The sequence below is a fragment of the Betta splendens genome, chromosome 5, assembly GCF_900634795.4.
Source record: "Betta splendens chromosome 5, fBetSpl5.4, whole genome shotgun sequence".
NCBI classification, from domain to species: domain Eukaryota; kingdom Metazoa; phylum Chordata; class Actinopteri; order Anabantiformes; family Osphronemidae; genus Betta; species Betta splendens.
The window spans coordinates 19618408-19633652 of NC_040885.2; the positions used below are offsets into that span (position 1 = coordinate 19618408).

Sequence of the window (15245 nt, forward strand, 5' to 3'; positions counted from 1 at the left end):
GTGGTTACAGAGCAGCAGCAGCCACTAAGGGCCTCCAGTCAGAAACCACTGGGAGTGTGTTCGGTTCTGGCCCGGACGGGCCCTAGCCTCTGGCTCCCAGTTCAAAGGGTCCTACAGCTCATGGATCAGACTGTGAAGGGAACCGGTGAGAGTGTTTCCCTCGTTTCTCAGCCTCTCTGTCCAGAACCTGGACCCGGTTCTGGTCGGTCCTGATGTGGCGTGTCAAGCCTTGATCGGGTAAAGTAAGACACACCGAGGGTCCAGTAATAACAAAGCTGGTTCCAGATGGGAAACACAGAGAACATCATGTCTGTTGGAAAAGCTTTTAGCGTATCAGAGCCATAAGAATCCATCTTTTCACGCCGGGTCAGAACCTGTTTATCTGTGTCCAGTTTTGGATCAGTTTCCTTAACATTAGCTCTGCTCCGCTTTCTGCATAATTAGATTTCACGGTTGCTGGGTTTTTCCTGCATCAACGGTTGGAGGCTGACGAGTCACAACCACAGCGGGCTGATCCGAACGGGTCGGGTCTGTAGTGACAGCCAGAACCTCGACCCTCTGGTGCCTCTGAGCAGCTGGACGCTCAGACAGAAATAAACATACTGTCAACAAGTGAAAGTGAGTGAGTCTGAACTCAAGAAAATCATGATCTTTGACACCGCTTCCCTTCGTCCATTCCCACATTCAGCTTCAGGAGTCGGCGTTCAACCGACAACCGCTCTGCCTCCTCAGCCAAAGACCCGCGTCACAGGTGTCTGAGCAGCAGCATCACATGGACACAATACGACAGGAAACAACACGCAGGAAACAGCAGCGGCACCGGCCCGCTGTCAGCTGGGCCCGGTCCATAACAGGAAGCGCTGGACAATGGCAGGTTTACTCCCACTGAGCGAGGGAGGCAGCACCTGAGCCCAGTCTGACCCAGCTTAACGTGTGACGTCATGCTAAAGGCTAGCACCTAGAAAGGATGGCACCAACTCCAACATGGACCCAATCGGCACGAAGATCCTGTTTCACTGGGAAACGTCTGCAAAGCAGCGAACTCAAACACGTCAACGACCACAGACCGTGAGGACGAACAAACAAAACGTGCCACAGTTTGATTCTGATCCAGTGTCTGTCTGACGTGACGCTTCAGACCAGACAGACGTCAGTAAATCAATCACCTGTTTTTACTGCTCCATCTCAACCAACATCTGTTAACACGGACGGTGTCGCCTTCAGGGACCGCTGTCTCCTCCAGCGCATCCACACCATCAGGACAAACGCTCCTGACTCACCGTCACTCTGTGTCTCGGGTCCGGCTCCGCTGGGATCCCGGTTCTGCCACCGGATCCGGGACGTGATACAGTTCGGTGTCGGCTCAGCTGGACGCTCCGCTGTCTCTGAACAAAGTGCAGACATGTGAGCGGGCGGCGGAACCACTCCTGCAGCCTCAGCCCGGTCCCTCCGCTGCCTGCTGCTGCCTTCACGTGCTGCTCGGAAACTCCCCATTCCGCGTGCGTTGCGTTACTTTATAGTCATTAAGGTCATGCTAATTAAAGACTAGTAAAAGGCGGCTCACTGTGAATCGTGTCCAAGCCTTGTCAAGTTCCCCACCTGTACCTGATCTGAAGTTACTCTTGCATCTCTTACTCTTACTTTTGTCAAGTGTCCTTCACTTCAGTTCAGTTCGATCAAAATAAATAAAAGGATGAATTTGACTTTGACATAAAGATCAAAGATTGTTGTGTAGTTGGTCACGACTTCTGAATACGCAGCATGTCCATATAATGACTTTGTCAACCTTTTAGCTCCTGTCGCCTACATTTCCCACAGCGGACTGTGTCCGTGAATGCACTCAGACCCGTCACTCACTCATTTGTGATCTCGGGGTCCCTCTAGCGGCGGCAGAGCCTCAACGTGAAGGGCTCTTACGGAAAAGCAGAAGTCATCAGAATCACCAAAGTCAAAAAACGGAACATTTCTGAACGACGTGGACAAAATGTTCGGTAAATAAGATAGCAACGTGTTTATTTAAAGTCATAAACAGAAAGGTTTGTCCCTGAGTGTTAAACTGTAAGATCTGAAAAACAAAGATAATGAATCACCAAAAGGAACCAGTTTATGTCAGACTCTGAGCAGCAGCTTTATTTATAAAGCAGAGGCTTTATTATGGTTTATATTCACGTCTTTGTCACAATGTAAATGTAAAATACAAAAGTAAATGATTACGTCTCATGTTCACTGTCTTTAACTTACATGAGATTAAAGCTCAGCGCACAAAAAAGAACGTTTACTCACAACTGAGACAAAACGAAGGATTAAACATTTCACACACGACAGGTCCGATCAATAATTTAACATTTTTACAAACAAAAAAAATTTCAGGTGAAACTGATTCATGGGGAGAAACAGAGATTTGTTTTTGTTTGATTGTTTTTGTAGTAAATGGTCGTCAATGGTCACTTTATTATTACACCTGTCCAGCTTCGTCCCAGTGCAGCGGTTCTGCTAATCATTCCCTGTTCATTGGTCTCGTATTCATTTTAGTCACATTAGAACTCGTCCAGGTTCTGTGGCTCAGGAGTCCGACGGGCTCGGACCTCTTCCCTGTGTGAGTTTTCAGCCTCGCCAGCTTTTATAAGATGGCACAGGTAGACGGGTATTTGGAGGTGAACACGCGGTTCTCCGTCCCGTAGACGAAGAAGCTGTAGTCTTTGCCGCTGTAGGAGTAGAAGGCGTGAGTCAGAGGCACCAGCTCGATGGTCTGACGCTGCACAGGAGACACAACAGTCAAATGTCCACATAAAGCTCCGTCTGATCTGAGCAGAGACAGCGCCCCCCGGTGGCCACTCTCTTACCTGCTGCAGGATGCGGCTGGTGCAGCTGAAGCGGTTCAGGTGTTCGTTAATCAGCCTCGTTGACACATCACAGATCTCCTGATCAGGGAACCCCTGGATGGGATAAACCTGGAAGAACAGAGAGCAGCTCAGCCTTCAATCAAGGCCTCGGAAGAAGCGGAAACCTGAGCTCGCGTTTACCAGAACATTCTCGTCTATGAAGAACGGGTCTCCTGTGACTTTGTCAAACTTCCTGTCAGGGAAGTCGGGCTGCCGGTCGGGGATGAACTCCTCCAAGTTATTCTTCCTACGCACACAAACACACAGGCGTGAGGACAGATGTGAGCAGATGCTGAGCATCTGTCGGCGCCGCCTCCACCGACCATGTGACGGTGAGCTGGATGAAGTGAAGCAGGTTTTGGCTGCCGTGACAAACAGCGCAGGTCTTGAACCCGCGTCCGGAGCAGGAGGAGCACCTGGAGGAGAGACCACGTTACTCACAGCCCAGCTGCAGCTCCGCCACAGGGAGGAACAGGCAGGAACCTGAGCAGCGACAGCAGAGCGGAGGACGAGGCAGAGGCAAGAACAAGGCGTGGAAGCCAGAGCAAAGCGGTCCTGAGCGTCTGAGGGCCCGGCTCCACGTCTGTGCAGCTTCTGGGCTCCCAGAACTTTGTCCACAGCGTAAAGCACGCGTTTGCAGGAACTCCCACCTCCGGCGGCCGCGGCCGTGGCAGGAGGTGCAGGTCTTCTTCCTGGATCGACCGTGTCCGTGGCAGAACGTGCAGCGTTTCTGAGGAGGAAAGAAGAGGAGACCTTGGCGTTGTGCTTGGAGTTCTGGCTCGGCCCGGTTCGGTGTTGGACCGTTACCTGTCCTCTCCCGCCACAGCCAACGCACCGCGTTCTCCCGCAGCCTCTGCACTGGTGACACATCTGGAACACACACGGTGGGTTTAACAGGAGCCACAGCATCCAGGTGAAAACAGCTGGATGAACAGAACCCACCTTCACAAAGGAGGAGTGGGGCACACGGACCTGCTCCACCACGTCGCTGTACCTCTGGGGCACCGGCACCGGGACGTCCCAGGGTGGCGGACTGGTGCCGGACTGAGGCCCATCGACCGTCTGACCTGTTGGAGGAGACAGATGCTCATGAAGGTCATGCAGCTCATGAAGCTCGCTCTCTGCGTCGCCTCTGGATTCCTGTTCAGCCTCAGAGGAGGTTTACCGTTGTAAGGCTCAAACTGCCAGGCGCTGGTTCTGGTCTCAGTGTAGGTCTCCAGTCGGTACTGAACCACAAACACACAGTCAGTGAATGAACAGCAGTTTGTTTGTGTGGCATTTGTTCATCTTAACAGGGCACAGCTGGACTGAAGCGGACAATGATGAAGGTCAGGATGGAATGAGGACTCTGGCTCAGGCTCAGACTCAGGCTCAGACTCAGACTCAGACTCAGACTCAGACTCAGACTCAGGCTCAGGCTCAGACTCAGACTCAGACTCAGACTCAGACTCAGACTCAGGCTCAGGCTTTGACTCAGACTCAGACTCTGGCTCAGACTCTGGCTCAGACTCTGGCTCTGGCTCAGACTCAGGCTCAGGCTCAGGCTCAGACTCTGACTCTGACTCTGACTCTGGCTCTGGCTCTGGCTCTGGCTCTGGCTCAGACTCAGACTCAGACTCAGACTCAGACTCAGACTCAGACTCAGACTCAGACTCAGACTCAAGCTCTGGCTCTGGCTCTGACTCTGGCTCAGGCTTTGACTCTGACTTTGACTCAGGCTCTGGCTCTGGCTCAGGCTCTGGCTCAGACTCAGGCTCTGGCTCAGACTCTGACTCAGACTCTGACTCTGACTCTGGCTCTGACTCTGGCTCGCAGCAGCGGTTTCACAGCGTCTGTCTGACGCCTCTGACCCCTCAGATCCTCCTTCTACCCGCTCTTGTACCTCAGACGTCAGATCTGGGTTGTTCTGTTGGCGCTGTGTTCCTCTGCTCCTACCCTGTACACGGTGCTGCTCCTCAGCTCTCTGAAGGTCAGCTCCCTCGCAGGCTTGGTGCTGTACGTCCATTTCGATGCCACAAACCTGAGCAGCGCGTCTCTGGCCACCTCCTCTGATACGGTGGGAACCCTGCAGGAGCGAACACGCTGCTGCTGTAGCCGTTAACGGGCTTCACATTAAGGTGGATCACAGTGATGGGTTACTTGATGTTTGGCACCAGGGTGTTCCTGTTGAGCTCCGGCCGGGGGCTGTAGGCCGGGGGCGGCGGGTACAGAGGGGCATCCTCCTCTACACACAAACATGACCGTGAGGCCTGAATCCTAACAGACAGGACAGAGGAGGAGACGAACACGGACCTCCTGCTTTGTGGGGCCTGTATCCATGCACATGGTCCAGCCAGCCAGCAGGGGGCGTGGACGGGCCCTGCTCCGGGATGCTCGGGTCAAACGCACCTGGAAGACGCAGGAAGAAACACAAGCAACTGAACGAGACCACACGTCCGTCAGACAGACAGCACTAATAGGTCCTCACGTGTGGAGGCGCCTCCTCCGCCCTGTGACAGACAGTGTTTGTCTGCGCTCATCGCTGCTGAATGGCTGGTGAAGGCAGCAGATAAGCACATTCACTGCTTCAGTTTTTGTTACTTGTGTGTTTTAATTCTGCCTTTTCATTGTTGATCATTTGTTATCGGGACCCAGTTTAATCAGTCTGTGGCAGCGCCGAGTGAAGACAAACAGATTTGTGGCTTTGTTCTATTCACATGGATCCAAAGGCCCGGCAGCTCCGTGTGGGCAGAAATAGACTGGTGGAGTTTTTCTCTTTGTCCTGAACTTTATTCATTACAGGAGGGTCAGAGCTGCGTGTATTCAGCTGTCACTGTGTGAGATTTACTGCCTAGTTTACCTGAACCTCCCAGATGAAGAGATATGAGGCTCTATTTCTGTCAGGGTCCACGCAGCATTCAACCGTTTCTAATCTTTGGATTCCTTCGTTTTATTGGCTAAACTCCAAAGAGATGCAGACAAATGGATTTTATCATTCACAGAAACCACACAGAAGGCTGGATGCATCCCATAATCTTCAGGTCACATCCAAGGAAACTGACACATGGCCAAGTTTTGGAATCACAGAGCAGCAACAACTGACTGGAATGACAGCGATTGTCGGGACCTCCCGCATTCTGAGACAAACCTCGTTTCTGTTCTAAATTGTCCTCTAGGCTTTTGAGAAATCTGTCAAACCTGCATCTCTAGTTCTGGTTCCGTCCCACATGTCCAGCAGCTGCCACATGCGTGTTGCCCGTGAGCAGCAGGTACAGGTGGAGTCCAGGGGCAACGCACACAGCGCTTTCATACAACACTGTAATATCACATACATATACACAATGGTGCCTTGATTGAGACACTTCCGAGGCACCGTGCAGCCTTTTAACAAACACTTTCAAACAAACAGCACACTGTTTTTGTGTTGACTGGGTTCTGTGCAGCCTCGCACATAAAAATACAGCCGTGAACTTCTGTTGGACCGTAAACAATGCCTCCGTCTGAGAGATAAAAATACCAGCGGGAAGGTGTTTCCCCACAAAGATCTGGGCTGAGGTGGACCCAGTGGGACAGAACCAAGGCGAGGGAGGGAGATAAAGTCATTAAGAGGGAGAGGAATCAGGAATGTTATGCGAGAGGGAGGAAGAAGGTGAAGAAATGGAACCTAGAACCTAGAGCTAAACAATGCGTCACATAAACCTTAAATAAACAATGACCAACATTCAATGTGAGGATCACAAACCGCGCACGCGAAAAAGGTGCGACTAACTGGGAATAAACAGTCCACAGCTGTCGAACCAGTGCGTCACTGGTAGCAGTAGTTAAACAGCAGCAAAGCTTCCAGGGACAAATCCACTGAAGGAAACAGCTCAAAAGACGCTGCCAAGAATGAAGTTAAAGCAAAGTTAAAGGTTTGGGAAAAATGTTTATTTTAAAAGACTTCATTACAAATTATACCTAAACTAAATATATAGTGAACCACAATCATTCAAAACTCACTGTCTATAATAATAATAATAATAAAAGCTTATTCATCATTTATAGCAAACTGACACGTAATTGGTTTAATAATGTAAAACAACGACTGCTGTGAACTAACTAAAACACAGACTGAGTCTACAGGTGGAAAACGGTCCCGCAGAAACGAGCCCGAACCGGACCCTGCGTCGCTTAACGAAGCATGTATCGCGTTCGGATTATCTTTCGTCCCTCGGGTTTAAATGAATGATAGCAGCTCACCCAGCTCTTCGTCTTTACCGTCCATGTCTCCTGAGCTTCACTCGTTTAACGTCAAACGCTCATTACGTTAACTGTATCCGTTAAAGATTTTCACAATTAAAGCTTCAATAGTGTGGAAATATTAGTAGAAAATACCTAAATAATTTTGCGCAGGTAATTAACGGTCTGGAATCACATGTTTTCCAGATCTTTACATACCGAATTTAAAGTTTTTTTATGAACTTAGTGAGACTTTAAAGGTTGAGGTTTTTTCTCCTCCTGACCTGCAGTGCGCACGTCCAGCTTTATTTTGAACGAAACCGTGGTGGCCTTTGTTCTAGTCACAATTAAAAAAAAATCATAATTGATAGTAGAAGCTTCTAGTCCCCCAAATGCAAAAGTATCTCCGAATAACTGAACCCACCTGAGATGCAGCTACGTGCTCACAAAACCTGCCACAGGATGTTTACATAGTACAAAGTGTGATTCTTCTACCTCTTTCGAAATTCTAATGAAGTACTCCATATTTAAAAGCAAAAGGGGGCAGCAAAACGCCGGAGAAGCTCCTTGTTGGCTACGAAACAACAAACGAAGAAGAAGTGAACCGGAAGTTTACTTCAGGTGTCTTCTCCCAGCAACAAAACAGGACTGCTAGCGTTAACTGTTAGCTGTCTAGGATCAGCAGATTACTGGTTTAAATCAAATAGTCATAATGGTAGGTTGTCACCACTGCCTCGTGCGCATTTAGTCGTTCTATCCATGTTTACGTTTAGGTGAGGCTAGTGAGATGCTAATCGGGGCTAGCATGTTACAGCTAGCCGGGCGTTGTCGGCATAATACCGTCTAGCGTTTAGACTTTTTGATGTTACTTTGTGTTGTCCTGTGGAGTTTCAGTGCATAAACCACCTAAATGTAACGATGCTAACGGTTGTTTGCATTTTCAGGCTGAAGTAGAGGAAACACTGAAGAGGATTCAGACTCAGAAGGGAGTACAGGGAATTATCATCGTCAATTCCGAAGGTACATCTACTGCATTAGGACGCTTTAAGCAAAGAGATTACTGTGTTAGTCAGACAGGTTTCTTAATGAGTTATGACGTTAAGCATTATGACTCTGTGTTTGATGGTCTAGACTACGTGTATGACGTCACTGCATTACACTATCCCTGCTTTTCCAATAGGAATTCCCATCAAGACGACTCTGGACAACTCCAGCACTGTGCAGTATGCAGGACTGATCCACCAGCTGGTAATGAAGGCCAGAAGCACTGTAAGAGACATTGACCCCCAGAATGACCTCACCTTCCTGCGAGTCCGCTCTAAGAAGAATGAGATCATGATTGCTCCAGGTGAGCAAGGATCGAATTTTGGAAATTGCAGCACTTGCTTGAAGTCATTTTAGTATAGAAAGAAGAATACACATGTCATTTAAATATGTTACTGCATTTACTTGTAATTCCATAGCTTTGACAAAAGCAGAAAGGTCCCCACTTATTTAAAAAGACAAAACTAACAAATTGCAAGTAGAAGTCTAAATAAAAATGTAAATGTTTCAAGATTTTAAATGTGAAAAGTAGCTTTGTTGTTTCTTTGTGTTCTTCTCTTACTGCCGTTTCAGCCTTTACTTTGACTGTTCATTTATCCCTAGAGCGCTGCATTTCACTAAAGTTATTCCTTTTTTAATGCACAACTGTTACATGGGTTCCAACTATTTTGCCTTTTGTCTTCACAGATAAGGACTACTTCTTGATCGTCATACAGAACCCATCAGACTGAATCTGCTGTAGACTCACTAACTTGTCTTTTATATTTAAAAAACGCCAAATTTTTGTCTCGCTAAATCTGAAGAACCCGTTTAACCGAAACTTGATATGCACTTGCTGTGTAAAGACATGAAGACAGGGCAACAAAAGGCATGAATCATATAACAGTCACTTTGCAGGCAAATTACTTATTTTTCCATATTTTAGCATTCCAATTCTGATTGGGTACATTTCCTTGAGTTATTTTCATAACTGTTGCAGGAGTAATACAGAACAGTTCAAATGTCTGTGGCAGAGGTACTGGACTTTACTGGACATTTGTCTACTTAGTGTACAATATGCAAGAGACCACAACTCATTGGAAGGTTTGAAGATGTCCATTCACAGACTTGTTATGTATCATTTTGTTGGAAATACAGTATTTCAGTGATTTACAAAGCAAACACTGCTACTTCCAATTCCCTTTTTGTTGATCATTTGTAACAAATTAAACAAGTATAAATGATTTGTGTATTGTTTTGTGTTATACATTATGTATGCATTTAGTTTGAGAGGTGTAACAAACTCGTAACACTAGAGTAAAATGTAGTATATAAAAAAACTCAATGTTATGTTTTGGATGTCTCTGAGGTGAATGTTATTAAAGAATAACATCTGTTGCATGTCCCTAAACAACATGCGTAGTTGCATCACATCTTGTCATTCGTACACAATAAAAGGTATTGAATGTGTTGTATTAAGTGAATTGATGATTAAAGAAAAAATAGGCTCTTGGCAAAAAATATTAAGCTGTTTGTTTATCTGATCTTGAACATTGACTTGAAACTTGGTTATAAAATAAAACATAAAATGTTAGTCATGAAATAACGCCATTCCAGTTGGAGTAGTTAGTACTTAATGCTTCATTACGCCTCTAATCACCGTTAATAACGGAGGCTGAAGTCGAGCGTCTCCTTTAAATCCCGACGGTGACGCCATCGCCTCGGTTTACTTGCTTTGTTTGTGCGGACGGTTTCAGAGCAGAGGAACCAGCGCAGACGCTGCTAGCGCTGAAAAGAGCCGCGGAGCCCGGTAACCAGCCCACGACGCGCCGCCCGCCGGAGCAACATGCCGTCCGACAGGCCCTTTAAACAGAGGAGGACGTTCGGTAAGAGGCGCGGAGGCTAACGCTACGGTGCGTTAGCTAGCGGCGCTGTTAGCCGCCTAGCTTAGCCTGCCTGCTGTACTGACACGGTGTTTACACGTCTGTTAGCTAGTTACAGCCTCCGCTTGTGTTTGTCAGCTGTTTAGAAATCGACGTTGGGTCTCAGACCGATAGTGACATTAAGGCATTAAAAGCGCGTTACCAACAGTTTAAGACAGTTATTCGTCCAGGCAGATTTTGAAGCCGATCTACAAGGAAAAAAGTGCAACTTGATGCCGTCGACGCTGTCACGTTAGAACCAGGTTTTAGGTCACGTGTTTGGCTGCTTACGTCCAAACGCCATCTGGGTCGGTGGCACATTAGCTCCACAGGCCTGCACCACTGGAGCCGTTCACCACCACTGTTTGCTCCAAACGACAACATGTGTCGACACATGAGCCCGACACGTGTTCGTGACCCTTATGTTTTTATCTGAGTGCGGGGAGGAGCTCGGTTCTGTGAACTGCATAAACTGGACATACGGAGACATGAGGCACAAGAAGCACAGATACAGGCTCAGCGTAAGTGAGGGAGCAGTAAACCGGGTTCACCTTAGTTCATGCTCACGCAGTAATTGCAGAATGATTAGTGGTGATAATGCGCAATTACTGTGTCGGGTGTTTTACATGATGGGACGATTAAATAGGCAGGAAGCCAGATCTGAAACTAGGTGGTGGTTTTAGGTGGCAAAGCGCCATCAAAGAGGATTATACACAGAAAACACGACTTTAATGTTGGATTATCTCATTCGTGTGGGCTTTCAAATTTAATCTGCAGAATAATCCCATGGTATAATTTGTTAAAAGCATTTATTTTGTGGCAATTATCAACAGTTTCTCTGACTGGGAAGGGAAGGAAAAAGGGCCGAGGTGTAAACGAAGGAAGCGTTCCCACATCACTGTTGCTCTGAGTGGAAGCACATTGAGAGCAGGCAGGTGTAGAACTAGTGCGAGTTCAAGCAGGCGCTGACAAGAGAGAGCGGCTCAACACTCGCTGTGCACAGTCCATGTGATACAAACAGCAATTATATGGAAAAGGGTGAATGTGAGAACAGAGACGTGGTCACGGTGTAATTTATTAACAAAATTCAAATTCATAGCGACACTACCTGTTGGAGAATGGCTGAGATTCCTTCATCCACACGAAGCCCAACAGTCAGAATCATAGTCCACAATGTTGTCGAGTCATTGTAAAGGTTCCCAGCAAGAGTAGCCTTAAGAGAACGGGATGTCTGATTTCAATGAAATGGCAGACTGTAACAGATCCTAGATTAAAATGATTATGGTAACAGAACACGGATCAGGGCCCACGATAACAGCAGGACCAGCCATTATCAAAGCTCCAGCTGTGGGACACTGGCTAAATGCTGGAGCCGCTTTTACATTTCAATCTGAACTTCAACAACGTTTGTCTGACAGAAACTAGATCCAGCACCAAGAATGGACCTGTAGATGGCATTTTATTGAAGTCGGACCACTGGTCTTAAATTAACGGCAATAAAAAATGGGAACAGCAACAACTTTCTAACTCTGACTGAGACTGAGCATCTGAAGATGTTTTATCTGTGTGTCTCTTGGTACCTACAGCCGACCGGTGCAAAGAAGTCCAGCAGATCCGTGAGCAGCACCCAAACAAGATCCCTGTAAGTCCACACACACACAAACATGCATGCACTCACACACACTCACACATGCTCACACACCCGCACACGCACAAACATGCACACACACACACACACACACACACACACACGCATACGCATACACACACACACACACACACACACACACACACACACACACACACACACACACACACACACACACACACACGCCTGTCAGAAAGATGTGCACTAGTTCACACATACGCTTACGCTCCTTCAGATGTGAATGTGATGTGGTCACTGAGGCACGTGTGCAAATGTGAAGGTGAAGATTTATGGCATAAAAATGTGAAGTGCTACACAACCACCACTGATGGAAATGGTTTAAAACTCATTTGCTTTAATGTGTGAAGCCTATTTCTCCGTGAGCTGATTGTAGGCGTCAACTCTTTCATGCTTTGGGAAATAGCAACTGTCTTTTTATTAGTGAGTGTCAAGCACATGTGTTGAGAGTAAAAGTAGCAGTAATACAATAAACCATAAACCCTAACTCTTAGTAACTGTAGGTGGATTGTATTCTGGTATATTTATGCTTCATGAAACGCTTAAAGGAGCAGAATGAGCCTGATTCTGTGTTTGTGTTGTGGCGGCTGCAGGTGATCATTGAGAGGTATAAGGGAGAGAAGCAGCTGCCTGTTCTGGACAAGACCAAGTTCCTGGTACCCGACCACGTCAACATGAGCGAGCTGGTCAAGATCATCAGGTACAGACGGCCTCACACACTCAGCCAGAACCAAACGGATCAAAGCATTTGACCTGCAGGAGTGTGAATCGGGCCGCTTTAGTCACCATCAGAAAGCACCGGTGTGCTGTTAGATTCCTGGCGAATGTTGTAGAGCGATGTCAGGTTCTAGGCTCGTTCTGTGAGTCTGTTCTGAGGGTCATGGGGCGTAAACTGAGCAGCTGTGTGAGGTCTAAGGGGTGAATCGCTGAAAGGACCTGCTGTAGTTTCATCGGCCACAGAGCGATGCAGCTGGGCTCGTTTTCACTTCACGATTTCTGATCGTGAGCAGTTTCCTCCAAAGGAACCCTGACGCCACTGTAGCCTCCTTTTACTGGACCGCTGTGTGCCGGACAGGTATGAGAGGGTTGGTCCCTGTTCTCGGTGCTGCTCTGCCATTGGCCTGTTTTGGTCTGATTTCCTCCGGGCGCTCTGATTGGCTCGCAGACGCTCCGCATGCAGGTGCTTCCTGTTTGGCTGATGCAGCCTTTAACTCCTAGCAGTGAGTGGAAAGAGAAGCCTTTTATTTTCCTCAGAGGAATAATGAAGCAGTGTAATGAAAGGGACGAACGGAGCTTCTTGTGATCACATTGACTCAGTATTGATCATTGTAATTGGAGCTGACACTAATGGAAATGGCAGGAAATCTCATTAAACCATGGCTTGTTCTGCTTCATCATCCATCAGTGCAGTGGATCCCAGGCTGCGGATGAGACGCGTTTAGTGAGATCTCTGTGTAAATGAGGGTCACTTTAGATTGTGATGAGTCACTGATGATTCAGCTTCCACACACACGTTATGAATAAACACAACGCTGTCATTCCTGTTTCTGCCGTATCACAAATCCCGCAACATTCATTTAGCTACAGTATGAAATGAGACCAGGAATCAGAGACTAAACACACATGATGTATCTTCAGGAGATGATGACACATTACAACTGGCTGCTTCCGTCCTCTCTCACTCCAGGCGCCGGCTGCAGCTGAACCCCACCCAGGCCTTCTTCCTGCTGGTCAACCAGCACAGCATGGTGTCGGTGTCCACGCCCATCTCTGAGATCTACGAGCAGGAGAGAGACGAGGACGGCTTCCTCTACATGGTCTACGCCTCGCAGGAGACCTTCGGCTGCTAGGGAGGGAGGGTTTGGTCGCTGGGAGAGCGGGAGGGGGGATGCGTGATGGGAAAGGAGAGGTGTTTAGTGTCAGAACCGACCAGAACTTTAGGATCCACTCCACTTTGTTGCAGCACCCGTGTACAGGTCCCCTCACTCATAGTTAAGCACCTTCTTCATATCGGTCAGTTAAGTAGCAACACAATTCAGAGGAACATCCTGCATGTCTCACGTCAGTGGTTCTACTCCTGTTTTCTCTCCTGTGTTGAACGGGTGGAACAGAAGAGCCGCTTCTCTGCTGGCAGTAAAGTTGTCCCGCAGCACTAGTCACCAGTTTTTATCCTAGAATGAAATGAACACTAACAGGTTCAGCTAACGAAGTTAGATCCTTAATAATCCAATGCTCGTACTCTCAAGCTAGATGATATTTTACCTTCTAACCCTTTAAACTCTTTAGTTTCTACTTCTAGTCTTTAGTTTGAGACATTAGCTGTAGTGTGTGTTACGTAGCCGGTTCTCATGCACCTCAGGCTCAACTTGTCGACCTGCTCCAGACGCCCTGACAATCAGGCTGAATGTGACCGTAACCCTGAAAACATTGTTAGCATCGGCTGTGCACGCACCCTGTTCACGTCCTCGCAGCTTTGGCCCATGAGCCCAGCAGCCATGTTGGGTCCTCACGCGTCTGCACACAGCACTGCTCCCTCCTCACCCAGTTTGGTGAAGCAGACTCAGCTGATCACATTTCATGCTCTGTGTTACTCTGAGTGTGAATGTTGGTGCAGGGATGCCTCTGCTTCTCGGCCGGAGCGGCAGGTGCCAGCAGTGTGATGTCCTTCAGCGTTCTGAGCAGCGCCGACGCCAGGATGGAATCAGATCTGAGCTGGAATGTCGTTTCTCCTCCCGGCCTCGTGTTACAGCTTGTAAAGAAGCCGCGTGTCATGGTAGCATAGAGTTGAGCTTTAGACATAATAAAATGTATTTAATGTAGAAATCAATGAGCTTCTTTTGCACATAAATGAAGTATAAAAAAGGAGTTGGCTTAGGATTTTGTAGGAATTACTGTATCTATACAAGGATTCTCTTGTTCTGTATCTCCTCTTGTGCAGAGCTGCTGCTGCTCTGCTGCTTCATCTGTTTGCCTTTGTTACACTTCATAGATGTTGTGATGCACTACAAACTTGGCATGTTTTCACCTTTTTTAAGATAAACGTGTTTTGATTTTATGCTACAAATATGACTGTACTGTTTTAGGAAAACTGTTTTTCTTGATGTTTCCCAAACCAAAAACTGAAACTACGCATCTGTGTACGTTTGAAAGCAGCGTGTGGATCTGATCATACGAAGGAGCTGCATCGTGTTTTCTTCATCCTCACTGTGTCGATTGGTCGGGTGTACATAGTGTGCTACAACCTGATTCAAAGCATTTGCCAATAAATACTAAAAAGTTGCCTTTAAATGCCGTGTTGTCCTTTTTGCAGGAAAACGTCAACACACATGAATATGGATGTTCCGTTTCATACCAGCTTACATACTTCAGTCCAAGTGGATGAACCCTAAGGATCAAACTGAGAAGAATTTGTCTTTATGTAAATATTAAGCGTAAACACAGACCTATGTTGTCTGTGGGTTATTGAAGTAACAGTATAGCTTCAAACCACTTTCCTCCTTCCCAAATCTGAAACACAGAGACTCAGCTGTCAGTAATTTTCTCTGGTTTCATGAA

At 47.3% G+C, this 15245-nt stretch overlaps 4 protein-coding genes across 8 annotated transcripts in view; 2 read left to right on the top strand and 2 right to left on the bottom strand.

The window, feature by feature from the left end:
- The window catches only part of si:dkey-49n23.1 (semaphorin-3D), a 27812-nt gene extending 26339 nt beyond the window's left edge, over positions 1–1473 (bottom strand). For all 4 annotated transcript variants that reach the window (XM_029150810.3, XM_029150809.3, XM_029150808.3 and 1 more), the window contains exon 1: positions 1281–1473. The gene's annotated coding sequence lies outside the window, so the exon portion shown is untranslated. The remainder of the gene's footprint in view (positions 1–1280) is intronic.
- Positions 1474–1995: 522 nt separating this feature from the next.
- On the bottom strand, positions 1996–7440 carry ssuh2.1 (ssu-2 homolog, tandem duplicate 1). Of its 2 annotated transcripts, none has more exons than XM_029150775.3 (12): positions 7101–7414; positions 5175–5270; positions 5022–5106; positions 4818–4947; positions 4048–4108; positions 3825–3949; positions 3690–3752; positions 3533–3612; positions 3206–3298; positions 3024–3129; positions 2844–2951; positions 1996–2755 (listed from the first exon to the last, which is right to left on the bottom strand). In XM_029150775.3, the coding sequence occupies exons 1-12, from the start codon at positions 7123–7125 to the stop codon at positions 2621–2623; spliced, it is 1107 nt and encodes a 368-aa protein (XP_029006608.1). In that variant the 5' UTR covers positions 7126–7414; the 3' UTR covers positions 1996–2620. The 2 variants fall into 2 exon arrangements, 1 of the variants encoding a protein (XP_029006608.1); XR_003785944.3 differs by having other exon boundaries at positions 2724–2755; positions 3366–3612; positions 7101–7440.
- Positions 7441–7635: 195 nt separating this feature from the next.
- dynlrb1 (dynein, light chain, roadblock-type 1) lies at positions 7636–9577 on the top strand. Its single transcript, XM_029150779.3, has 4 exons — positions 7636–7794; positions 8024–8099; positions 8260–8427; positions 8811–9577. The coding sequence occupies exons 1-4, from the start codon at positions 7792–7794 to the stop codon at positions 8852–8854; spliced, it is 291 nt and encodes a 96-aa protein (XP_029006612.1). The 5' UTR covers positions 7636–7791; the 3' UTR covers positions 8855–9577.
- A 197-nt stretch (positions 9578–9774) lies between these two features.
- Positions 9775–14978, top strand: map1lc3a (microtubule-associated protein 1 light chain 3 alpha). Its single transcript, XM_029150778.2, has 4 exons — positions 9775–9988; positions 11611–11666; positions 12284–12390; positions 13378–14978. The coding sequence occupies exons 1-4, from the start codon at positions 9949–9951 to the stop codon at positions 13538–13540; spliced, it is 366 nt and encodes a 121-aa protein (XP_029006611.1). The 5' UTR covers positions 9775–9948; the 3' UTR covers positions 13541–14978.
- The last annotated feature ends 267 nt before the right edge of the window (positions 14979–15245 follow it).